A 26481-nucleotide genomic window follows, 5' to 3' on the forward strand; every position below is an offset into this window, starting at 1 on the left:
ATGCTAACAACCTGAAGTTTTGAGAGCTGTATGGTACTGAGAGGTCTTTAAGGTATAGATAGTTTTATCAATTAACCATGCTGCACACTGGACAGTAATGCCTGTTGATGCAGCAAGAGAGTACATTTGAAGGCCTTTGCCATTTTACTTTGGTGCTATATTTTTGATTAGTGGTGCACCTTGCAACATTCTTAGTCCTTTGCTGAAGAAGTAACTTGAAAACTCTTCTGAAAAATCAGCAATCGTTTCTTGTCCTGTCAGGATCCTGGCACATTGTTAATGGCTTTTATTCACTATCAGGAAGGGTAACCACTTGTAAAAACAAAAGCTGTGGAGAATTTCCTGTTCATTTATTCCTGTCGATTGCTCCTTTGATGTAGGGGTGAAAATTGCATTGTTTTGGTGATTATTTTTAACCTGAAGATAATATTGGCATAAATCTTTTCTCAAGTCCACAAAATGACTGAGTGGATAAAAATTCAGTGTGATTCAAAACTTTGAATTTGAGAGTAATTAAATTTGGAAAGTCCAAATTTAGCATAACCAGGAAGGAAGGACTGCATTTTCTCCAATTTTGATGTATTATTTTCTATTTTATTTGATTCTGATATATTATTTTACTGTTTGACTAAAAAAAACTGTTGTGCTGTTTTAGAGTGAAATGTCATTATGGAGTTCTTGATCATATTAAATGCGTTTTGTATAAGAAGTTTGTATACACAGTGATTGATTACAATGACTGCTACATTTAACTACATATCAGAGAGGCCACTACTGAATCTGGATTAGTTCCATCAAGCTGTTACCATTCAAATCACCCACTGGAGCAGGAATACAGGCTCAGTGTAATTAATACAAAATAATAGCAGCTGTTACCAATTTGGCACTGCTTCAATTTCAAGTCGGCATTCAGACTCTGGCTTATTACCTAAATCTACCTGTCTTGCTTTCAACGAGAGAGAGCCAGAAATTCAATCAAGCGAAGTCTCACAAAACAGCGTTTTTTGGGCTAGTTCATAAAGTATAGAAGCAGCTTGATATTATTAGATTGTTTCATACCTTATTTTTCTTTTTAGCTGGATAGCTTTTTAGAAGCCTGCCTTGAGACTGAACCAGACTGTTTGCATAGTTAGCATCCTGCTTGATCCTGAGTTGTGCTTCTGATCCCAATGCTCTCCATCACCAGGACCATCTTTTTTCACACCTGTAGCCTATACTTGCTGCCTGAGCCCATCATTTCCTAAAATTCTTATCTGTGAATTTGTTGCTTCTTGATTCAGCTGTCAAATGAACTCCTGCCCAGCTTCCAATGTTGCATCCAAGCCACTGCTTGTTTCATAATTTGCACCATGTCCTTTTAATCTGTCAGTGCTCTGCATATTCGTCTATATTTGGCTCCCAATCTAGCAGCTCCTCCACTTTTAAAATTTTCATTTTTGTTTTCAGATCTCTTGAGCTTTACCCTTTCTTGTCCTGTAACCTCCTCCAGCTGGTTTTCCACATCGCTATGCATCTTCAACATTGGAAAATTTCAATCACTCCACCATTGATGATATTTCATTTAACTCTTGCTCCTAGACTGTATGATTCCCTCCATCAACCTCTCTGCCTTGTGATCTTTTCTGATTTAAGTAACTCCTTGAAACTTGTCTTTTTGCACAAAGTTTCCTGAAGAAGGGCTTATGCCCGAAACGTCGATTCTCCTGTTCCCTGGATGCTGCCTGACCTGCTGCGCTTTTCCAGCAACACATTTTTAGCTCTGATCTCCAGAATCTGCAGACCTCACTTTCTCCTGCACAAACTTTTAGTCTTGTTATAAACTGGTCATAAAAAAAAAGTAAATGTTGAAAAAAACACTCAGCTGGTCTGTCAGAATTTTTCGTGGAGCGCAACAGAGTTGACATTTTGAGTCTAATGTGACACTTCAGAACTTGATATTAACTCCATTTCCCTTTCTGTGGATGCTGCAAATACTGTTGAGATTTTCCAGAATTTTGTTTTTCCCTCGGGTTTTGCTTTGAATTACTTGTGTGTTTCTGTGAGACTTTGTTTGATAATTCTTACATGAAATCCCTGAGGGTATTTTACCACATTAAGAGTACAGTATAAATGCAAGTTGTTGAAATATTAAAGTCCAAAACAATTCTTTTACAGTGAAATTCTTTTCTCCAGTGACTGCAGGCTTGTTCCTGTGTGGTTAGAAGTTACCTATATCTTTTTATTTCTGGTGTACATTAGGGAAAGATATTCTGACTTGTAGAAATGGAGGCATTAGTCAAGTTGAGAGAATAAGTTAAGAGAACGAGGCAAAATGACCAAAACAATAATAACCAGTTGTTATATGAAACTGCTGTGAAATCAAGCCTGAATAAAATTCTTTGGCTTTCCTTTTCTTAAGTATAATTGTAAAAAAAAGTGACTAAATATTAAATTCCATATTTTCCTTTGTATCCTTTCTTCCTCTTAGAATTCCAGTGGAATGTATGGACAACAGGTACGTCAAGCAAACCCAGCTCAGCAATATGGACCCATGTCACAAGCCCAGGTGATATTTTGAGATCCATGTTATTTTAGTCTTAGCAACTGTACCCCTACCACCCAAAGACCCTTTTGCCTAATTTCTGTTCAAAGTTCCAGCTCTTGTCAAGATAGTCCCTATGGCCGTCTAACACATTATTGTGCATTTTCCCACGATTCTTTGCCTACTAAAAGCAAATTTAGCCTATTTGAGGAGAACAAATGCTGAACAAGAAGAAATACATGCCTAGGATGGTCAAGTGTAGCCTAACCAAGTGTCACCTTAAGATTAATATAAATAAGAATTAAAATAAAGAGGAAAAATTACTGCTATACATTGTAGAGTACATAATGAACGTCTAATGAGATTATTATAGAAATAAACAAAATCATATTAAAAGGATGGTCCAAAATGTTGAAATCTCTGGGAAAATAAGTGTACCCATAAATTTAAAGGGTAATAATAAAAAATTTTGTGTCTTAACTGTGATCAAAGAAAACAATGAGAATCAAAAAAAAGAGGCCAGTGATACTGAGGGTCAGTAATTTCACCCAACAGCACGATGGACAACAGTGGAAAAGATATTTAAGAGATTGATTGTAATGAGAGAGTGGCTGAATTCTGGGGAACTATGCAGTCAACTGGAAGCAAACTAATGCACATCAATCCAAATACAGTCTTCAATAGAGTAAAGGGTCAGTTTGAAGGTATAAGCATTATTTGTATAAAATATCTGTCAGCGTTATTCAGAATGGAAGATCCTGTCTGACTAACATGGTTGATTTTTGTGCAGACGTTATAGTTGATTTTTGAAGGGCTTACAGTATTGCTGCACCTTTTTACAAAAAAAATCTTTGGATAAAGAAATGACCAAAAGGCTTTTTAGTTGAGCTCCGTCTCATGATGTGTCAGGGAAAACTTCAGAAACTGGAAGAAACTTGCTGAAGCCATTCATAGATTAGAATCCCTACAGTGTGGAAACAGGAAATTTGGCCCAAAAGGTCCACACCGATTCTCTGAAGAGCATCCCGCCCAGACTCAACCCCTACCATATCCCTGTAATCCTGCTTTTCCATTGGTCAACCCACCTAACCTACACATCGTTGGATTGTGGGAAGAACCTGGAGCATCCAGAAGAAAGCCAGGTAGACATAGGGTGAATGTGCAAACTCCACACAGCCTGAGGTTGGATTTGAAAACAGGTTCCCTGGCACTGTGAGGCAACAGTGCTAACCACTGAGCCTCCAGAGGAGGGACTCTGTGCCATTATTAGATTTTTAGATTACATTACATTGTGGAAACAGGCCCTTTGGCCCAACAAGTCCACACTGACCCGCCGAAGCAGAACCCACCCATACCCCTACATTTACCCCTTACCTAACACTACGGGCAATTTAGCATGGCCAATTCACCTGACCTGCACATCTTTGGACTGTGGGAGGAAACCGGAGCACCCGGAGGAAACCCACGCAGACACGGGGAGAACGTGCAAACTCCACACAGTCAGTCGCTTGAGGCGGGAATTGAACCCGGGTCTCAGGCGCTGTGAGGCAGCAGTGCTAACCACTGTGCCACCGTGCCGCCCAAACTATAGATATCATTACTGGAATTACCATTGTTTCTATTTCAAACAACAATGTTGATTTAGAAACTCAGTGCAATTTAGTGAAATTAATAAGTGATGTCAATCTTGGGGACTTCTAGCACTGAAGTGCCAGCATGGTAATATAAAATGAATGTATTTGATGTCGTGGCAGTACCAGTAGTAGATTGATTTTAATAAAGGCATGTATAAAATAAAGACAGGTTGATTATAGAAAGATAAAGAAGAGCATTCTGTTAACCTGTCAAAAAGATAAAAGCTGAAGTTTAAAAAGATCGGAGTTCTGATGGACTAAATTGGAAGTGACATCTCATATATTAAAGTTGATCTTTTTCTGCACAGTCTCTGCAACAATAACACTATATTCTGCATTCTGTTCTGTCACCCTGATGTTCTTATGTAAGGTATGATTTGCTTGGATAGTGCGTAAAACAATACTTTTCACTATATTTCAGTACATATGACAATAATAAAGCAAATCAAATCATCTAGCCATCACAGAACAGTAATAAAAACTTTACATAGAATTGAAGTGAAAACCCTAGGATTATATAGGTTACAAATTGGGTGAGTGGACTTTGTCTTTCTTAAGGACAGTTGACTTCTCTTGTCCATATTTATCCTGTGATCATAATGTCTGTACTTTGGAAATTATCTTTGTATATGATATACTAGGGCTTGATAAAGCACTGTATAAATGTAAATGTATTTTTAATAAAATCTATTTGTTACTGGAAAGAAATATCAAAATAGAGAAGGAATAATGACCAGACTTTAAGTGGCAACAAATAGACTTTATATTGTGTGCAGGTAGAAATAAGATATCAAATCAGGCTCCGAAAACTGTTTAACATAAAGTAATGATTTAGATGGTTTTTCATGTTATTTGTGGAATTTTATTTTTTTCCAGAATATTTCCCAAGGATACACAAATTATGGATCTCATTTAGGGATGCAGCCACACCCTTCGCAGACCAGAGGCATGATTCCTCCTGCCTATTCAAACCAACCATACCAGGGCAGTCACACTGCCAATAATCCTGCACTTGCAGATCAGGTTCGGCAGATGCAGCAAAGACCAAGTGGCTATGTTCACCAGCAAGCTCCAGCTTATGCACACTCCATGCAAAGCACACAGAGGTACTTAATGTAGAATGTCTGATTTGCCAGGCCCAATTTTGGTCCTCCCACCAATCGGTATGTTGCAGTGTCTTTGAGCAATTACACTGTACTTAAGAATGGTAACATAAAGATGAATATTACTTTCCATTCTATAGCTCCATCCTTTCTATTTATTATTTTTCCTTTCTAATGATTTAATAATGTCTATCATTTTTTCTGCATATGGCTGCTCTATACTTATAAGCCAAGTTGACATTTGTTTTAATCGGTGCATTCTGACTTCTGAGTCATCTGTGTCATCAGGAGTCCTGTATTGTCTTTTGTCTGAAACATTGAACTGAGGCTCAATCTTACTAGTTTGGTGGTTCGGGTGAGTGAACAAGATCTTATGATCTTTTCAGATGAAATACAAGATATTCTTTATATGTCCTTGTCAATATTGCTTCCTCAATCAATATGAGGCTAAAGGGTTAAATATATGCTCCTGTAGAAGTTGAACTTTGTAGACTATTTTTAAAGGTTCCATTTATGGGTTCGACTATTACACAGGCACTAGTTTTGAGGGACTGAAATTCATGCTGTAGTTTGAAATACCGTATTATTAGCAGAAGTCGATTTAATCGCTCAACTAATCCTGGGTAAAGAAGAAAAGCATAATTAAGGTAAAGGTAATTACCAGATAAAAGCAGGAGAGACAAGAATGAATTACTGGTAGTAAATTTTGTTTATACACACTGGCATGGAAATTTAACGTCAAAGATTCATTGAATTCCTGTGAAATCACACTGTTCAACATTGTCATGGCCTGGTGTAATGACATACTTAAAATGAAACATTTATTAAATTCTGAATGTGTGAGCATCCTGAAATTTCCTGCCAAATTCTTCCATTTCCCTCCCAATTACTCTCCTATGTAATGAACCTCAGCAACATTAACAAATTTGTCAAAGAATTAAAGATATATGTAGCTAATATGTCTCTCTTTTATTCAGATATAATGGCACAATTAAAATGATTAACTTTTTAACAGTATTAACTTTTGGATGTATAGTGAATAAATGTGACAATTACCGATCTAAATGAATGAATGAATGAATCAAAACCTACTGTAGTAAACCAGGTGGGCTAAGTAGAGTTATGAATGAATAGAGATGCAATATAGTTAACAAAGAGCGACGAGTAGAGTTATCGGTATGAATGCGATTTCATTTAAGTGGGGTTAATGGCAGCATGCGGTTTCCTTTGTTAGAGGTTTATAATATGATAAAGTAGGGTTAACGTTTACACAAGGTATATGAAAAATACAAGATTTTTTGGTCAAAAATAAGAGGTCAACTTTTACATTGACTTTTCCTTGAGCATATACGGCAATCCGCTCGTAATTGCTTAAGGTATTACAAAAGATGCATTGTCATATTTGCTTGTATAACAGCAGCTGTTTTTCAAAATTAGTCATATAAAGCATTTGAAAATACATGAGTAAAGCCTATTCAAAGGAGGGCAAGTAGGAAATTATCTCACTTCAAATTGTATATATTTTTAAATGTCAGAAGTGGTGTTACTGCGACTAGATAAAAATACAAACATTAAATACGTTTTGAGGGAATTCTTGCTAAAGATAGTTTTACTCAAATTAAGTAACATTTGGCGCAGTTCCTTGTTTTGTTCTGAAAGCAATTTTAGTGAAGTATTTCAATAGAAATTGTATAGTTCCATTGCCTAAGTATAAGGAGTAGGTTAATCTGATACTAGAAAAAAAGCCTGATGTAAATTCAGTGGCACCGATGACCCATGAAAAATGGTATGATTAGAACCTGGCTCACCAATACAAGTGCCCCTTTCCAGGAGTCCTGCTTTGATATATACTCTTCCTTCGATGTTCACACAGGGTTATACTTGGATGATGACTATGTCCACTGGTTGCCTCTTCAGTTGCATGTGAATTCAGTCTATCTGAATCACATTTCACCAGCATTTGATAGCTTCCTTCTATAAACTCAAGCTCATGCAAATCTCTGCTTCACAAGCCTTAAACTCTTACCAAGTCTCATTTGCCAATCACCTAGAGTTAAAATAACTATTTTTCCGAGCTTCTCTTGAACTTGGAATGATGTCTTGATGGTCAGGGTCTACTACTTCATTCCCAGTGACACCTTTGTTAGATAATAGTCACGTGGTAACTTTGTTTTCTACATTTGTGTTGACATATGAGATATTTAGACTTTCACATGCAGATTTAGAAGAATTCAACATTATCCTAAATAATCATCATAACTCCATTAAACGTAAAGCCACAACACAAAGGAAACCATTAATTTCAAATTACCAGTGTTTAAATTTTCACATGATAACAGAGAATTTTTAACAGCAAAAGTTTTAAAATATCACAGGCAAACGCAACATCAGATAAATAGCCATCCCATAAAAATGCTTTCAGTGGACTGGCGAAGTCACAACTAAATTGTTTCACATCTGTCCCTAACAGTAATTTGCACTCCAAGTAAGTCACATTCACATCTGCTTTGAAATGTGATAACACAAATATAAGTTTTTATGGAATAAAACTGTTCAGTATTAAACTATCTAATTGATAGTGTTCCTTACAAAAATGATGTTTGTACAATACACTATTCCTTTGTTGAAAAGAATTAAAACTGCATTCCCTTCTTTGCAGTCCTTCCTATCCCTCCCTGCGTTGCAGTCTCTGCTGTCCTTCAAAAGATAACTATGTAAGCAGAATTCAAGTTCACACTTTCATAAGAGGTTAAAAATCACACAACACCAGGTTATAGTCCAACGGGTTTAATTGGAAGCACACTAGCTTTCGGAGCGACGCTTCTTCAGGTGATTGTGGAGGGCTCGATCGTAACACAGCTGTGGTACAATCGAGCCCTCCACAATCACCTGATGAAGGAGCGTCGCTCCGAAAGCTAGTGTGCTTCCAATTAAACCTGTTGGACTATAACCTGGTGTTGTGTGGTTTTTAACTTTGTACACCCCAATCCAACACCGGCATCTCCAAATCATTTCATAAGAGGGGTTTCGTTCAGTTAACCACACTCCATAAAACTGATCTCACTGTTGATGTGCTCCCCATATTAATACAATCAATTCAAACGCAATTGATTCTTAATTAATATATCCATCACCTGTTCCCTCATTCCATTAGTTCTCAGGCATTCAGTCAGATGATAACAAATCTTTTTTTTGAAATTAAAAAAAACACAATTGCAACAGATTGTGTATTTTTTTCTTTGCACATCAAAGTTCTAAACAATCTTTTCAAGGGTGTCCAACAGTTTCTTAGAACTTGCTGCTGTCTTTGTAAAACAATCAGATAACTGCTGCTATTCATTTATTTCAACTTAGAATCTCTTAATGCTCCACCATCTGTTTCAATATTGCTTCTCATTTTTTGTTTTCATTCACACATCCGGTTGTGTGTACTTTATCTTATTGTGAGTTATTATTGGTGTAACACTCAATGGGTAATACTGCTGAATCCCTTTTTAGCATTTCTTTTAAATTTAAAAAAAAAGTTTCATATCTACCTGACGAAGAGCAAGAGTCTCAGCTACTTTTTAACTACTGTTCTGATCTTTGTGGTTTCCCAAGCTAAAGGGAAACATTTACTTCCCTTTCCCACAAGAAAAAAGTATAATCCTTCCAAAACCCAAGCACCCAGTGTAGATTTGCATTAGAATCATCACTAAAAACAAGTTCCATGTTCCTGCCGTGTCCCAGTAATGGAAATTTCACAATATGATGCTCCAGTTTTTTTAAAAATATTTTGTTCATCTAAATAATATTTTCCACCTCGGGATGTTTCACTGTTGTAGTCAACTCTGATACTTCAAAATTGGCTAAAACACCCAAAAATGCCAGATGCCAATTAATCTGTCCCGTTAAACTTCGCAATACTTCTTTCAAGGGACATGTTCACCTCCCAAATTGCTTGATTTCTACTGTTCTCTTGTCTTTTGTCTTTATACTTCATATTCTCAATCCATGGGCCTAACACCCTCTCCCTCATACATTTATCTAGCTTTATATTTTGCTGTAGTTATAATAGTCATATTTCTCCATTAATTAACTGCTTCTGCTAAATAATTAACAATGGTACCCACTTCTGTCCTTTGGAACCATTGGCCTCATACTGACTATCAGAACTAATCTGACTGTTTTCAGACAAACTGTCAATTGTGGCAGTCTGATCCTCATACCAACATTTTGGTCCGACAAGTACCTGACTCCTCACCATTTTGTGTAAATCCTTCAAAATCTGCAAATTTGTGATCCATACCAAGCAATGTTGAAAAGTGCACCCAAACCATCTAGTTCCCATACCAAACAATTATTATTTTTTTCATCTTTACAGATAATCTTCCTGGGCTCTCCCATCCTTCCATTCCATACATCCTGCATGCAATGCATTCAAATGCTCCACAAAAGTTTCAGCTGGGGCCTGATCACTTATTACTGATGGAACTTTAGGATTCCTACCAAAAACTTAAATGATATCGACTATACCCACTCTTTATGTGCAACTAGTTCTTAGTATGTACAGGACGCACTAGTGCAATCGATAACTTACAGTTTGGCTGATATGCCAAAAGTATGTAAATTAATTTGTCAGTTCTGCATGGTTCCTTTCATATACCCCAATACTAAAAAACTGCTTTCTTCTGTCATATCCATAATTACTGCATTATGTTCATATTTGCAAAGGCATTTCTGAACTACTCATTAGCAAACGCCCCCTCGATTATCCTTGAGAAAAGCTGCTGGTGAATTTCTCCAACAAGTCTGTCCTTGTTGACATTTCCATTACCATATTCACAGTTATTTTCTTGCGTTTACTATAGTATTGTTGTTGTTTGACAGAATCTGATTGAAAAATCTACAAAATGTAAATTTTTTTTTACTTTATCCCATATGTTTAAATCAATGGCCACCACCTTTTGAAGTCTCTTATTGAGGACAGATTTTTTTATATGCACCCTTCAATAGTTCATAGATATCTCACATCTATTATTTATATTTTCTGTGAACTTAGTTTACTTGCAATACTAAATGCTTTGTAATCTCTCCTGCCCCATCTTGTGGAACCCTCACCCCATTTTTCAGTTCCTTCCCAGCCCCCGCCAACACCCTAAATAAGCTCCCACAATCCCAAGCCTCGACTCTGCTTCCACTACTCCCCTTCTTCAATTACACTCGCTGTAGCACACACTCCTCTCCCTCTGTCTATCTGTGTTTCTCTCTCCTTCTGTCACTCTGTCTGTCTCTCTCACATACGCACACACACACCTCTCTTTCCCGCTCCTACTCCCGTTCAGATCAGGCCCACAACCAAATTTTCTGACCATGCTCTTCCTCCTCCAACCACTGCTGTTTTGGCCATGCTTTCCCCCCACCACCCCCAATATATCCTTTAAATATAGTCAATGACTTTGCCTCCACAGTCTTTTTGGACAGAGAATTCTGCAAGTTCAATATCCAAAGCGAAAACATTTCTCTTTATCTGAGTCTGAAATAGCCTACATGTATCTCAAGACTGTGGACCTTTGTTCTGGATCACCGGCCAGGATAAACATCTTGTTATCACATCATTTATAATCGACTGCAGTGCTTCTCTACTTCTGATGTTAGGTTAATTGCTTTTATTCCCAGTTTTCTCCCTCCCTTTTATAAATCAAGAGCTTACACTTGCCAACCTCCAATCTGATGGGTAAGTTCCAGAATTTTGGAAGTTGACGACCAACTCATCCACTATTTTTAAAACTGTCCCACCCTGAGATATAGATTATCAGGCCCTGGAGATTTAACATCTTTCAATCCCATTAATTCTCTACAACTACCTTTTTGCTAACATGAGTTTCTTTCACTGTGTCCATTCCAAACGACCTTTACTTCCCCAACACTTCTGGGATACTTTTCATGTCATCTTTTGTAAAGATTGAGGAAAAATAGTTCTTTTGTTGCTTTGCCATTTCCTTGTTCGCCATTATCAATTCTCCTATTTCACACTGTAAGAGGCCTACCTTTTCTGCACTAATATTTTTGTTTTTCTATCCTTCTATTCTTACGGTCCACTTTTATATTCCTCGCAAGTTTGCTGTCATAGTGTATTTTGCCCTTCGTTATTTTTCTTTGCTGAATTCTAAACTACTCCCTGTCCTCAGACCTGTTGCTTATTCTAGCAACTTTATTTGACTTCACTTTAAGCTAATACTATCCTTAATTTCTTTGTTTACCATTTTTCCTGTTGTCCTTTTTTTCCACCTAAAAGGAATATATAACTGCTGCAATGCATTCATTTGTTCCTTAAATATTAACCATTGCCTATTCTCTGTATGCCTTTTATTTAAGTTACCCAATCTATCATGGCCAACCTACCCCTTGTACATGTCTTTGTTTAGATATATGACTCTAGTTTTGGATATAGGCTACTTCCTGTCCCAATGGAGAATTCTAATATGTCATGAATTGTCATGTCATGTCATGAATTAACCCCATCTTGTACATAACCAAATCTAGTTGATTCCTTAACCCTGAATTTGATCCTCATGCATCGGTCTAAAAATCTGTCTTTTACACACTCCATGGTCACAGTAGTACTGCTAATATGTTTGCCCAGTCTTTATTTAAATTAAAATCACCTATGATTACTTTCGCATCCTTATTCCTTGCATCTTTAATTTCCTGTTTATTATGACACCCTCTACAGCAGATGGGACTTGATCGCATGCCTTCTGACTCAGTGGTATAGACACTACCATTGTACAAGAGCCCTTTGATAGAAAGCTCCCACTACTTCCTGACTCCACCCAACTGATTTCACATCTGGATGCCCTGTACTAAATGTATTTTACTTTTGCACTGATTTCAAATTTCACTAGAAATGCCAACTCCCTCCTGTTATGTTTTCCCTATCTTTCCTAAAGACTGAATGGATGATCAGTTCATAGCTTTGATCACCCCAAAGCCAGGTCTCCATAGAACCTTCTTTTGTTAAACATGTTGTACAAATGAAAGTTAACATTCAAGATGCCTTTTTTTTTGCAGGCTAACCCACCAACCCATGCAACAGACACCAATGATGACAGGAATTAGTCATATGACCCCACAGAGTGTACATTCAACTTTGAGGACTAATCAGTTGGATCAGGAGCAGCAGTACCTACGTCAGCAGCAGCTCCTGAGGGTAATTTACACTAAACTACTTCGTTCAGTAATTTGATTGTTAAAGCCTCAAAGTACCATCCCGAATTTAATACTAAATGTATAATTCAATGAGATTTAAGAATATTGCAAAATCACATGTTAAAACAGCAAAATTGATTTGCTGACCTACCAAATGACTATTGAAAAGGATTGCATCACTCTTTGTGGAAGATAGTCAAATAGTTGGTCCAGTTGAACATTGCCTGAGACAACCAAAGGTAAAATATAATTATGAAACTGGGTAGCTAAATGGATGTAAGGTCAGTGTTGCTGATGAATTGGATTAATTGGCTAATCAAAAAGTAGCATTGGTCCAAGTACTGGATGTGAAGGAATACTGTCTTGGTTATAATGGCAAGAAAGTGACCAGTCAACCCATTGAATCTACACAGACATATATTATCAGCCCCATTATCCCATTGTAGAATTACAAATTTGTGTCTCTCGAATGTTCACCCATTTCCCTTTTGAAGTCATTGATGGTGTCTGCTTCCTTATTGGCAGTGAGTTGCTGTACAATCTTCAAGTCTGAAAAAACATATTTGACAAGTATCTGCAAATTTCTGACCTTCAAATGTGCATCCATTTCCATTTTGAAGTCATTCATGGTCTCTGCTTCCTTATTTGGCAGTGAGTTCCTGTACAGTCCTCAAGTCTAAAAAAACATATATTCAACTCCTATCTACCCCTTAAAACAATTTTGCTGTTGTACCTCTTATCCTATGAGTTTGCATCTTGCTTAACAAGCTTAGTGTATGGTACTTCATTAAATGCTTTGAAAGACTATGTACATGTCTTGAACTGAACACTGCTTTCATCCATGCGTTACATTACCTCACCAAAAATTCAATCCCATTAGTGAGCTACTATTTGCTCTTAGCAACTTCATACCAGCTCATTTATTACTCCTCACTTGTTCAAGTGAGGTTAATTTTCTTTTGGATTATTGTTTCTAAAAGGCCCCTTGCCACTCACATAAAGACTGTCTTTTTTTTGTTCTTGCAGTGTGAGAAAGTCATTGCTTATTGTCCTCACGGTGATTTACCATGTTAGTAACTGTCGCAGTCCATGACGTGTAGGTACAGCATTAGTGCTGTAAGTGAGGAATTACATGGACTATGTTCTAGTAACATTGAAGTAATGACAGTGTAAATCCAAGTTAGGCTCCTTGAAGGGAACTTGCAGCTGTTGGTGATGTTCTCATGGAACTACAGCCCTTGTTGTTCTTATGGTAGCGATTGAGGGTTTGGAATATAAGTCACAGGCGTTTTGGAGAAATCCTGCAGTGCAACTTGTCGACGCTGATGGGAAAAACTACTTAAGTGGGTTACTTTGTATTGAATGGTGGTTCAACTTCTTCATAAATGCAGCTTCAGCACACTCCAGGCAACAAAGGAAGTAAAAGGAGGTGTAAGACTTTTAGCTCCTTGGGCTCCTACATCATTCAGCAAGACCATGGCTGATCCATTAGATTAGATTAGATTCCCTTGTGGAAACAGGCCCTTCGGCCCAACAAGTCCACACCGACCTTCCTAAGAACAACCCATCCAAGACCCGTTCCCCTACACCTAACACTATGGGCAATTTAGCATGGCCAATTCACCTAACCTACACATCTTTGGACTGTGGGAGGAAACCGGAGCACCCTGAGGAAACCCAAATGCCATTTCGCTGCATTATCCCCATAACCCTTGATCTCAGATTCTTTGGACCTCTGCCTCAGAAAGGTGGTGAAGGTGAAATATTTCAATATTCTGAATATTTTTAAGACAGAGCTAGATAGATTCTTGTTAGACAAGGGCATCAAAGGTTATTGGAGATAAATGGACATGTGGAATTTGAAATGCAAACAGTTCATCCATGATCTTATTGAATAATAGAGCAAGCTTGAAGGGCTGAAAGGCCAACTTTTGCTGCGTGTGTAAAGGCTAGCCATGACTATCTACCATCTTATGTGTTAATGTACCAATCTACCACAGGTAGTTTGCCCCTCCTTCCTGCCTAGTTTTGTCTGTTAAGATTTAAGATCTCCATTTTGGATTAAATTATGTCACTTCCAAACTGAATGTTTATCATATTTTGATGATTCTTCCTTTTAGGCTCCCCTACAACAAAATTAATTAGCCCTTTCTCATTTTACAATACCAGATCTAAAATTGCCCATTTTCTAGCTTCTTTCTCAACTTAACTGTTCTGGAAAAACATGTTGTTTGTATTCTAGGAATTCATCCTCTGTGACATTAGTGTTAATTGAGTTTTACAAGTCTTAAAGTTCCCTGTGAAGATGTATTTCTAATTTCCTGATTTATGCCGTGCCTCACATTATCTTACTGGAGGAGAAAGTGAGGTCTGCAGATGCTGGAGATCAGAGATGGAAATGTGTTGCTGGAAAAGCGCAGCAGGTCAGGCAGCATCCAGGGAACAGGAGAATCGACGTTTCGGGCATAAGCCCTTCTTCAGGAATGAGGAAGGTTTGTCCAGCAGGCTAAGATAAAAGGTAGGGAGGTGGGACTTGGGGGAGGGGCGTCGGAAATGTGATAGGTGGAAAGAGGTCAAGGTGAGGGTGATAGGTCAGACTGGGGTGGGGGCGGGGAGGTCGGGAAGAAGATTGCAGGTTAGGAAGGCGGTGCTGAATTTGATGGATTTGACTGAGACAGGCTGGGGGGAGGGGAAATGAGGAAACTGGTGAAATCCGAGTTCATCCCTTGTGGTTGGAGGGTTCCTAGCCGGAACATTACCTTACTGTTTGGTGACCTATAAACAACCTTTACACGTTTGTTGCTACTTGCTGTTTCTTAGCTCCACCCAAACTGATTGATTCGATATCTTGATATTACGATCTCAGATACTTTTGGTGTGCTGATCTCATCCATTATTAACAACGCTACAAAGCCTCCTTTCCATTTTCTTAACTTTCCGAAATGTGAACATCCTTGAGCATTCAGTTCCCAGCGTTATTCAGTTTGCAGCCCATCGCCATGATGGTAATTAGATCATATCAATTTCCTTCACTTTATGCTGTTAGTTCATCTACCTTTAGCAAATGCTGTGCGCATTTAGGTAGAGTGCCTTTAATTGTGTCCTTTATTATTTCCTAGCTTTATCCATTGATGCTGTCTTAACATTGTATGCTTTGTCCCTTCTTGCCCCACTCAGATTATCAATTCCATTAATACTACCTTGCTTTCTTGCCTTGTCCTCTAATTTATTACATCTTCCCACATTTGATTCTTCACTCCTATTATTTAATTTAAGACTGTCACTACAGACCAGCACAGTTCAGGTGAAGATTGTCGAAATGATTTCATTCCTCAGTTTTGATGCCAGAGCCCATAAATTGACCATTTCTCTCCATCAACCAAACACACTTAAATCTTTAACTTTATTCTACTCCACTTTACTTGTCACGCAGGTACTAATCCAGAGGTTACCTTTGATGTTCTGCTTTTAAATTTAGTCCCTAGCCACTTATACTGTAAGCACAATCATATTCCTACTGCTGTCTATGTTGGCATCCATATGATCACTGGATTCTCCTCTTAGTACAAATTCCTCTCCAACCAGGAGCAGATGGCCCAGACCCCAACACAGTCAGTGGGCTCATACTCTTGACAGGAGACAACCGTGTCTATCTCCCTGACTTTATAGCCCTTACTGCCTCTACATTCCATGTTAATGCACATTAAGGTTGCTTTCTGTATTATCATGCTGTGATCAGTGCACTCATTCACCTTGCAGCCCCACTATCAATCTTGCAACAGTCTGTTCTTTTGTGATGTTACACTCTATTCAGAACACAGTTGGTCTGCTGTGGAGCCATGGACTGGTCTGGATAGATGCTGCTGTCTGTTTCCAGGTCCCCCTCTCATCTTTTTTTTATGTGCCACTGCCTATCTCTTGGGCCTCCCCTCTCCTCTTTTAGATGTTGCTGTCTGTCTCTGGATCTCCTGTCTCCTGCACTTTCAGATGATTCTGTTTGTCCCAGGTCGTCTTCTCGTCGACTCTTTTATGTTCTGCTGTCTGAATCTAGATGCTTCCCTCTCCCACTCTTTTTAGATGATGTGTTCATCTTGGGGTCCTCCTCAATCTGACTCTTTTAAGTGCTGCTATTTGTGTCTGCCTACCCCTGTCTTCCTGCAGGTTTAGTTGCTACCGTCTATCTCTAAGCCCTCCTTACTGTCACTTATTAAGATGCTCCTGTCTGGTTCAGGGTCCTCCCATCCACTAGATGTTGCTGTTTGTCTGTGAATCCACCTCTCTTCTGCTCTTTTGAAGCACGTGAATAGTGTTCCAACACTTGCTTCATTTAGTCATTGTAGACAGTGAATAAACTAACTTCTGGTACGTTACCACAGAATCCCTACACTTGATTTATTCTTCCTTTTTTGTTACGACCTTCATATCCTAGGGATACTTGTATATTTGAGGCCAATATTTTTGCAGTTTCTAACTTAATTTGCTTGAGCAAATTTAGATTGTATTCTATTTGGACCGGGTGATTTATTTTCTCTGAATATTGCTAGCCTTTCTAGAATCTCTTCTCATCTCATTCAGTATCCAGGCACCCTCCTCATTTGGTATTGCTTTGGTACAAAGTGGTCAGTCAGTACCTCAGCCCTGGCTTCTCCCTTCACCAGTAAATCTCCAGTTTATCCCTATTTGCCCTTAATGCTCCCTTAATTAGCCTTTTTACTGTTGGAATACCCATTGGAGATGTTGTGGATGTACATTTGTTAGCCACAAGCTTTTGCCAATATTGTCTATTCAGTGAATTATTTTTATATTCATTCATGGAATGTGGGTGTGTTTGGTTGGGCCAACATTTATTGCACATGCCTAATTGCCCATAAGGCATTACTGTGGATCTGGAGTTACAAGTAGGCCAAACTGGGGAGGGATGGCAGAGTTCCTTCCCAAAAGGGTATTGGTGAACCAGAGGGTTTTCTTACAATTGCCAATGGCTACATGATCACCACTAGGTTAGCTTTACTTTACGTTCCAAATTTTATTGAACTCCAATTTCACCTGCCAAAGTGGGATTTAAGCCCATATCCCTCCAACATTAGGCTGAGTTTCTAGATTGCCAGTCCAATGACATTACCACTGTGCCACTATCCCCCTTTTCTTACTGTTTTGATAATCTTCACTCCCAGTTCTTTCAAATAAAAAAAAACTTTATTTCTCAAAATTAAAAATTTTATATGATCATTCTCGATTGGATTTCTTCTTCACCTCTCACCTTCATCCCACAGAATTATTGGTATGTATTAGCACAGAGCCCAAGGAAAGCTTTTCCTACAATGTTCAGCATGTTCTTAAACAATGAAAATGCTTGATGTTTATGCAGCAGCAGCAAGTACAGCAACAACAGCAGCAGCAGCAGCAACAGCAACAGCAACAACAACAGGTTCAGCAGCAACAACAGCAACAACAGGTTCAGCAGCAACAACAGCAACAACAGGCTCAACCCCAACCACAGACATTGGGTATGCAGGCCATCCCACCTCAGCAGTCCATGGTAAGCCTGGATTACAATATGTAAGCAACATAAAGCGCACTCTGCTTTCAGAAGAAAGTGCAGTACTACCTGATACTGTAATTTATTGCTCAAACTGAGTTTCTAAACAAAGTAATGGCCAGGAATTGTTTTGATTTTATTTTCCCTCCCTCTTCCAAAGGCCCATATTTCTGATTACAAACGGAACTGAGATCTTTGCTGGTTCAAATCTTGCCCATGCAGATTTTACTGATCTTGGCTACAGCCCTAATTGGAGTGCTTCTATTGCTCTTGACTTAGCTAGGGGTTTCTGCTTCTGGTCAGTGTTGAACGTGTTGGAAAATATGAATGTGCCATTGACATTTTATGTTCCGATGATGAAAACGCCTGTTGGCATTTCTGCGACCCACATGAAGAATTATTATTTTATTAAGGGATCTGAACACAATCATTTGTTGTGGGGTGGGGAGGTGGAGTTGAATTTTTGATCCTAGTGAGAAAACAAGTATGAGGTTGAGATTAGCAGCAAGTCCTAGATTTATTCATCTTATTCCAAAAATAAGACACTGTGAAAATTGGCATGTTTTAATTGATTTTTATTTTTCAGTTCCAGCGACAAGGAATGCAGCAGACACAGCAGCAACAACAGACAGCTGCACTGGTCAGACAGTTACAACAGCAGCTTTCAAGTAAGTTTAATTACTTCCAGTTGTTTAAATATGCTCATCATGATTGGGAATAAATAAAGCCTAACAGTGTCTTATTCTGCTAGTTCAACTGTGACCCAAAATCCCTGTTCAATTCCTCAATGGTATTCCTATCTTAGGTCAAATAGGAACATTGAATGAGGACTAGGTCATTTAGTCTTTGAGGTTGTGGCTGATGTGTGATCGAGCTTATACCCCATTACCCTTTATACCTTTGGTTAACCTATTAATATCAGATTAAAAGTTAACTTGATTGGAAATCAATTGCCACTTGGGAAAGGGAGTTCCAAGCTATTACATGTAGAATTGTTTCCAGAAAGGTTTGGTTCTAATTTTTAAACATTCCTTCTTAGTCATGGATGTCCCATTTAAGAGAAATAGTTTATCTATCTCAACTATTTGTTCTCCGTATTAACTTAAAAATTAGCATCAAATCTTCCCTTATTCTTCTGAATCCAAGAAATTCAAGCCTTGTCCAATGAAGATTGTAAATGCTGGAAATGCTCAGCACACTAGGCAGTATTTGTGACGAGCAAGAGTTCATGTTTCAGGTTGAAGCTTTTTCATTGGATTTTCTCATCTCTCCTTGGATTTTAATCCTTGGAGTCTTAGTCTCATTCAGTAAAATCTATGCAGCATTACCTCCAGGCCACTATACACATTCTAAATTGTGATACATGGAACTGCAGGTGTGATTTAAACAGACTTTGTATAACTGAAGAATGACTCCTTGTAATTTACTTCTCTGTGTAGAAAGGTAGACTTCCATTAGCCTTTATGATTATATTCTGTGTCTTTCTTAATATTTTAATGGTTTTAAAACATTCATTCGTGGGATGAGGGCACGATTGACAAGGCCAGCATTAATTGCCCAACCCTAATTGCCCAGGGGGGTGACAAGAGACAACCACATTGCTGTGGAGCTGGAGTCACATGTAGGCCTGACCAGGTAAGGATGGTAGTTTCCTTCTCTAAAGGACATTAGTGAACCAGATGGGTTTTTCCGACAATCGACAATGGATTCATGATCATCATTAAACTCTCGATTCCAGGTGTTTATTGAATTCAAATTCCACCATCTGCCATGGTGGGATTCGAACCTGGGTCCCCAGGATATTACCTGGTCTCTGAATTAACTGTCCAATAATAATGCCAGTAGGCTATCACATTTATGACCTGGATTGCCATCTTTCTTTGGACCTTTAATTTTATCTTTTGCCATTTTAAAAAGTATCCTTTTGTTTTCATTTCTGAATCCAATGTGGATAGACATACATTTGCCTTTATTAAAATCCATTTATCACATTGTTGCCAATTCATTTTACCTATCAATGTCTATGTAACTGCATGTTCCATCTATATCATCTGAAATGCTGCGTATCATGGTAACAATAGCAACTTTGGATATCTAGCTTATAGCTCTATCATTTAAGTTAATAAATGCAGAGATTATTTGAAGCCCCACAATAAATTCAAATGGGATGACATTAGTAACATGCTACCAACTAAATATATTTTCTAATGTTCTCTACAATGCTGCTCACCCAAATTCACAGGTAGATCAATAATTTGCCTTCAATTCCACCAGCTTCCAATATGGAATCATTCAGAATTCAATTGTTGTAAATGCAGTCATTGAAAGTTTACGACACAACAAAAGGCCACACAGCCCACTGTTCTTGCTACAGCTGACAAAATGAGCTACACAGCATTTGGTCCATAGTCTGCAGGTTATGGCACTTGAGCTGAACAATCTCTTAAGAGGGGCATTCTCAAATGCCATGTAGAAATCCAGACATTTTTTAAAAGTGAGATATCAGAGGTCCAAGTGAATAGCCAACTCATGGCTTGCAGAAGGTTAGGAAAATGCATTAAACTTTAGCACTGAATAACACAATATATTCCAACAAATTAGCATTCGCTTTTTACACAGCGCAATTAGAATATTGAATTTGTACATTTAAACTGAATATTATTTGCATTTTTAATATTCTATTCAGTTTTTAATTCAGTGAAACCTGCATTTTTCTTTTTTTAAATTCAGTGTTAAAGTTTTATACAATTAAGTAAGAGAGACAGCTATTTGTTCAGCTTCATTTTTGAGTGAGATGTTAGAACTGGTAAATTTTCCAACTCTGTGGTTGCAGATGTTACAATACAGAGACATCCTGTGAATACCCTTGAACCATACATATTTAGAGAAGTGAATGAACTGTTTGCCTGTTTCAATTAGTTAAGGGGAGTCCAAAACTAAAGGGCAAAGGTTTAAGGTACAAGGAGAAAGAATAGAAAAGGTTGTGAAGGGCAACGTTTTCACACAGCGGGAGATGTATATTATGGAAATAGCTGCCAGAGAAAGTGGTAGAGACGAGTACAGTTACAACATTTAAAGGACATTTAGACAAGTTCATGAACAGGAAATGTTTAGCGCAGACAAATGGGACTAGTTCAGTCGACACAGGGGAATTGGGCCGAAGGGCCTGTTTCCGTGCTGTATGATTCTATGACTCTATAAACCTTTTGAGATAGATTTCTTCCAAGCTTTTAACTCTTATTCAGGAGGGATTCCTCCAACAAAACCCACTTGTAATATTTTTGAGAGCTTCATTTCCACTATAGTTTTGTTTATTTTTGTGTGAGCTAAGATCTTTCCATCAACATAAATTGTAGCTTTTGAGAAACGAGGGGTATCTAACCAGTATTGATGGATGCATGAAATAGTCCAAAGATGTCTACATGTGTGTACACTTCCTTTCTTCACTGCCTGCCCAGATAAATTAAATAAAATATGAAACTGTTCCAGTTAGGAACTTGCCGACACCAACTTCTCTCATAAGGCAGCAGTAATAAATGTTGGGATGTTCACTGACCTGCTGAATGTTTTGAGCATTTATATTCATATTTCAGACTTTCAGAATCTGCAATATTTTGCATTTATAATTGATGTAATATGTTCCTTTCACAGAGGGTTCGAGGCTGGTGAGTATGGTTACCTCTAGGTGAGACCAGGTAGACCGAATAAATTATGTCAACAGCTATGCATAAGTTTTTTGGGGCAATGTTTCTCTCCTTTTGACATTGAGTCTAGTCTGAAACTATATCTAAAAGGTTAATGGGCTTATTTTTGAATGATACCACTCTCTTGTTTTCTTACTTTAATTCAACAGATTCACAGCCACAGAAGAACGCAAACCCATACTATTAACGCTGGAATCTCCTGAAATAATTGCTCACCTCTTGGCTCATGCCTGATTTTGTCTGCTGTTCTCCAAAGGAATGTCACTGTTGTGACACAAGCTGTAGTACTGGACACAGACTGATTTTCCTGTGGAATTGGCTTCTTAATTGACCATAATCTTCATTTACTTAATGGGTTGCTCTCAATGCATGTATATTCATGATTAGAAAAATTATTTGTCAGCATTAAAAAGCTGAGAGATGCTGGTATATTTTTCCAATCCTTCTCCTCCTATTCCATCCCCTCCTGTCCTCATCAGTGAGGAGATCAGAAAGGCTGAACCATTGGACATCTGTGCTCAGCGACAGTACTTCAGCTGATATGCATTTAATTAACAAGGTTGTCATAAATCTTGCACCTGAAGAGCGATCCAGCACAATTTGTAAACCTTGCAGGTCTGCTAGTTATTGCCAATGATAGAGATTCTTAGGAGATTGTCTTGTTATTGAGACTGACTCTCCCAGCAGCTGCACCAGCGCTGTGTTTTTTACACATATATATTTTTATATATATATATATGTAATATATATATAAATAAATATATACATTTGTGTGTATATCTATATATACATAGAAAGCACTCTGTGAACATTTATTTTTATTTGTTCTCATTAATGTTTCATATTGATGCTCTTTAAATAAAAGAACACGACATTACTCTAACCATTTTTCTCTTTATGCTTGGAAATCACTGACCTGTTGTGGTATGACTCGACAGGACCGTCATCAGTTTGTTAGTTCTCCATATGACCACTTTTCATATGTGAACCTACAAGGAGGCTGCTCAACCATATGCAGCATGATAACTAAGCTATGAGTACATTTTCCAGGATGGGTCATTAGATAATGATTAGAAGCCAGAATATGTGCCTTGGCATATCAATAAACAGAACAATTTTATAAAGTTACAAAATAAATATTCCAACTGTTTTGCAGAAATAAATGCAGAATGGTTTTCAGATAGGTCTTCACTTGTCATTTTAACACATTCTAGATTGAGAACTGAGCTGTAAAAGTTTGTATGCATACTGGGGAGAAAATGATGGTTCATAATGGATGAAGAATAAACTTCCATTGCCATTGCATTTTTTTCTACCACATGCTTATAGTTGTTTCTTTGGTTAATTTTTGGGGGAGAACAGCATCTCTCAGTCTTCTGATTTGGCAGTTCTCACAAAAGGACAGCAAACATGATAGTTTATTGCATATGTTTGCCATGTTCAATGATCTGCATGAATTCAGAGTGCCCAGTGAAAGTAAGACCTTTGTAATAGAGACGAAGTAATCTATGAAGTACTGTTGATGTCACTGCATTCTTCAAGAATGCTTTTGTAGTTCGTTTGTTGGTCCCTACCATTCCCTAACACAACTTGCCCAGTTGAGAACAAAATTTATTAGTAGAGCAGGACAGCTGAATCAACAATAGTATTATTATCCTAGTGTGGAGCTACCAAAATTCACTCAAGGATGAGGTTTAATTGGGAAACTTCAGATGTTGGCATCACCACTTTTGAAAATTCTTATTTGTCACCTCAATGCATTTCTAATTTTCACCCTCCAAAACAGTTCGCAGTTTGTCCACCAGTGACTTATCTTTTATATTTTTTAGAAAGGTTATGGATTGTAGTTTTCACTTTATGCAAATCTTCAATTTTGCATAAACTTTGGCTCATTCCAAAGGTATTTTTTCCATACAAATTTGTTTTAGAAAGTTGCGGGTACAAGAAGCACAAAGTGCAGAGCACATAATGCTTTAACAGAAATCTAGGGCTTAGCATCATGGAAGTAAACTACTGAAATTGTGTACATGTACAAGGGTGGGAACAGAGGGAGGGAGAGAGAGGAAGATGGCAAGAAACTCCCCCAAGTACCTGTTCATGAAGAATAGGTTATTAAGTGATGTGTAACAGCTTTCTTTCCCACACAAATGTTGTACAGTTGGCCTGGCAGATAAAAGAATATCACACTGTACAAAAAGAATACTTTCTGTCTTGGTTTGTAAAACTGTACCCACATATTAAAAATTATGTACATTTTTGGTAATTGATTTGTTTTTTCTTTAAGAATATTTTGATGTAAAGATAAAATTCAAAATAGTGTATGTATAAAAATTGTACATGTGCTGTTTTTATATATATATATATATAAAAACACAAACCATGGTCAACATGATTGAGATGACCAAGTGAATCCGCAAACCAGGGTCTCTGTTCTTTTTCATGATGTTTTACATGTGTTTCATAAATTCATAACTGTAAATGGTTTGAGTTTATTCTTTGAGCATGAAAGCATTCCTTTATCATGATGAATATTTCTGCCTTTCACGCACTGAAGCCCTGATAAATGGACATAAGTGGCATTGTAGTTAGCACTACTGCCTCACAATGGCAGAGACTTGGCTCCTGGGTTCAGCCTTGGCTGACTGTGTGGACTTTGCAAGTTCTCCCCATGTCTGCAGGATTTTCTCCAGGTGCTCCAGTTTCCTCCTGCAGTCCAAGATGTGCAGCATTGATGGATTAGGCCATGGTTGATGCGGGTATTGGTTGGGGGCTTGGTCTAGATGGGATGCTCTTCAGAGGGTCAGTGCAGACTTGATGGGCTGAATGGACTCTCAGCACTGTAGGGATTTTAGTGTTCAAAACTATGTAACTGAACTTTGAATTGACCATTACATGGATATAATTATGATCAGCAAAATGCCATTCTTGGGCAGAACAGCTATTTTTGATTACACTGCCATTAATAGCATCTTTTAGTATAGAAAAGGTTCAGTTAAATGCTTAAAAATAAACATATCCACAGCCAATGTTTTAGGCTAATTCTCAGAAGCAAAATCTTAGTCAAGATTCATGCTTAAAAAATATACAACAAATATCTAATGAAAAGTCCACATAATCAAGACTTCAAGATTGTTGTAAAATTCTATATTTATTCACTAAAGTCTTCAATGTCCAACACAAAGAGTGACTCAATAACACTACCACTGATCATGTTATCAAAGTCATAGAGATGTACAACGCAATAACAGATCCTTCAGTCCAACTTGGCCATGCCGGCCAGATATCCTAACCTAATCTAGTCCCATTTGCCAGCACTTGGCCCATATTCCTCTAAACCCTTCCTATTCATATACCTATCCAGAAGCCTTTTAAATGTTGCGATTGTACCAACCTCCCACCACTTCATCTGGCAGCTCATTCAATACACACACCACCCTCTGCGTGGAAAAAGTTGCCACTTAGGTCCCTTTTATATCTTTTTCCTCTCACCCTAAACATATGCCCTCTAGTTCTGGACTCCCCACCCATACAAGAGTTTGTCTATTTACCCTATCTATGCCCCTCATGATTTTATAAACCTCTATGAGGTCACCCTTCAGTCTCTGACACTTCAGGGAAAACAACCCCAGCTTATTCAACCTCTCCCTATAGCTCGAATCCTCCAATCCTGGTAACATGCTTGTAAATCTTTTCTGAACCCTTCCAAGTTTCACAACATCCTTTGGATTCTGAACGTAATATCTATTAGACTATTTCTAGGTAAGATAATCAATATGAAGGAAGAACCTACTTAAACTTGTCCTCCCTAAACTATCTGTTGTCAACTTATCTGTCTGATCGTGTTGGGGGAAGTGACTATTGTACCATGACTGTGGAGATAAAGTCATGCCTTCATACAGAGGATGCCCTCATGTTCATATTGTCTGGCAGTACCACTGTGCAAAATAGGATAGGTTTATAGATTTAGCAGCTAGAAACTGGCCATCTGCACAAAACTGTACACAACCACAATCTGTAACCTCAGTGCCTAGAACATTATTCACTATCTTAATGATCAAGTGAGAGATCAACCTGGTTCAAGACAGACTATAGGTTAATGTACCAGGAGCAGTGCTGTGTATTGATAAAAAACAAGGTGCAAATCTGGTGAGCAATAATACTGAATTGTATGCATGCTACACGCTTCGGGTGTAACCTTTCTTCAAGACTGGGGGTTGGATTTAAGGGGAGCTACAGATAAAGGGGGTGAGGGAGCAGGGTGGGGATAGGTGGAGACAGGTGGAGAGTATGACCTGATGTGTTGATGTGAGGTGGCTCAGTGGTTAGCACTGCTGCCTCACAGCACCATGGTCCCATGTTCGATTCCAGCCTCGGGCGACTGTCTGTGTGGAGTCTACACATTCTCCCCGTGTCTGTGTGGGTTTCCTCCTACAGTCCAAAGATGTGCAGGCCAGGTGAATTGGCCATGCTAAATTGCCCATAGTCGGAGGAGTTGTTGACAGTGAGGAAGGATGTGGCAGGTTACAGCAGGATATAGAGAAGCTGCAGAGCTGGGCAGAAAGGTGGCAAATGGAATTCAATGTAGCTAAGTGTGAGGTGATTCACTTTGGGAAGAATAACAAAAAGATGGGGTACTGGGCTAATGGTCGGATACTTGGTAGTGTGGATGAGCAGAGGGATCTTGGTGTCCATGTACACAGATCTCTGAAAGTTGCCACCCAGGTAAATAGTGCGGTGAGGAAGGCATATGGCGTACTGGCTTTTATTGGTAGAGGAATTGAGTTCCGGA

The 26481-nt window shown here is 38.3% G+C and overlaps 1 protein-coding gene across 2 annotated transcripts in view; it reads left to right on the plus strand.

Annotated features, from left to right (window-relative positions):
- med12 (mediator complex subunit 12) overlaps window positions 1–24171 on the plus strand; it is a 198696-nt gene extending 174525 nt beyond the window's left edge. For both annotated transcript variants that reach the window (XM_043704778.1, XM_043704779.1), the window contains exons 39-44: window positions 2468–2545; window positions 5032–5261; window positions 12312–12450; window positions 17818–17988; window positions 18575–18656; window positions 21842–24171. In XM_043704778.1, coding sequence (XP_043560713.1) covers window positions 2468–2545; window positions 5032–5261; window positions 12312–12450; window positions 17818–17988; window positions 18575–18656; window positions 21842–21879 — 738 coding nt within the window. In that variant the 3' untranslated portion in view covers window positions 21880–24171. The remainder of the gene's footprint in view (window positions 1–2467; window positions 2546–5031; window positions 5262–12311; window positions 12451–17817; window positions 17989–18574; window positions 18657–21841) is intronic.
- Window positions 24172–26481: the final 2310 nt, after the last annotated feature.

Source organism: Chiloscyllium plagiosum, chromosome 15 (genome assembly GCF_004010195.1).
Source record: "Chiloscyllium plagiosum isolate BGI_BamShark_2017 chromosome 15, ASM401019v2, whole genome shotgun sequence".
Taxonomy (NCBI): domain Eukaryota; kingdom Metazoa; phylum Chordata; class Chondrichthyes; order Orectolobiformes; family Hemiscylliidae; genus Chiloscyllium; species Chiloscyllium plagiosum.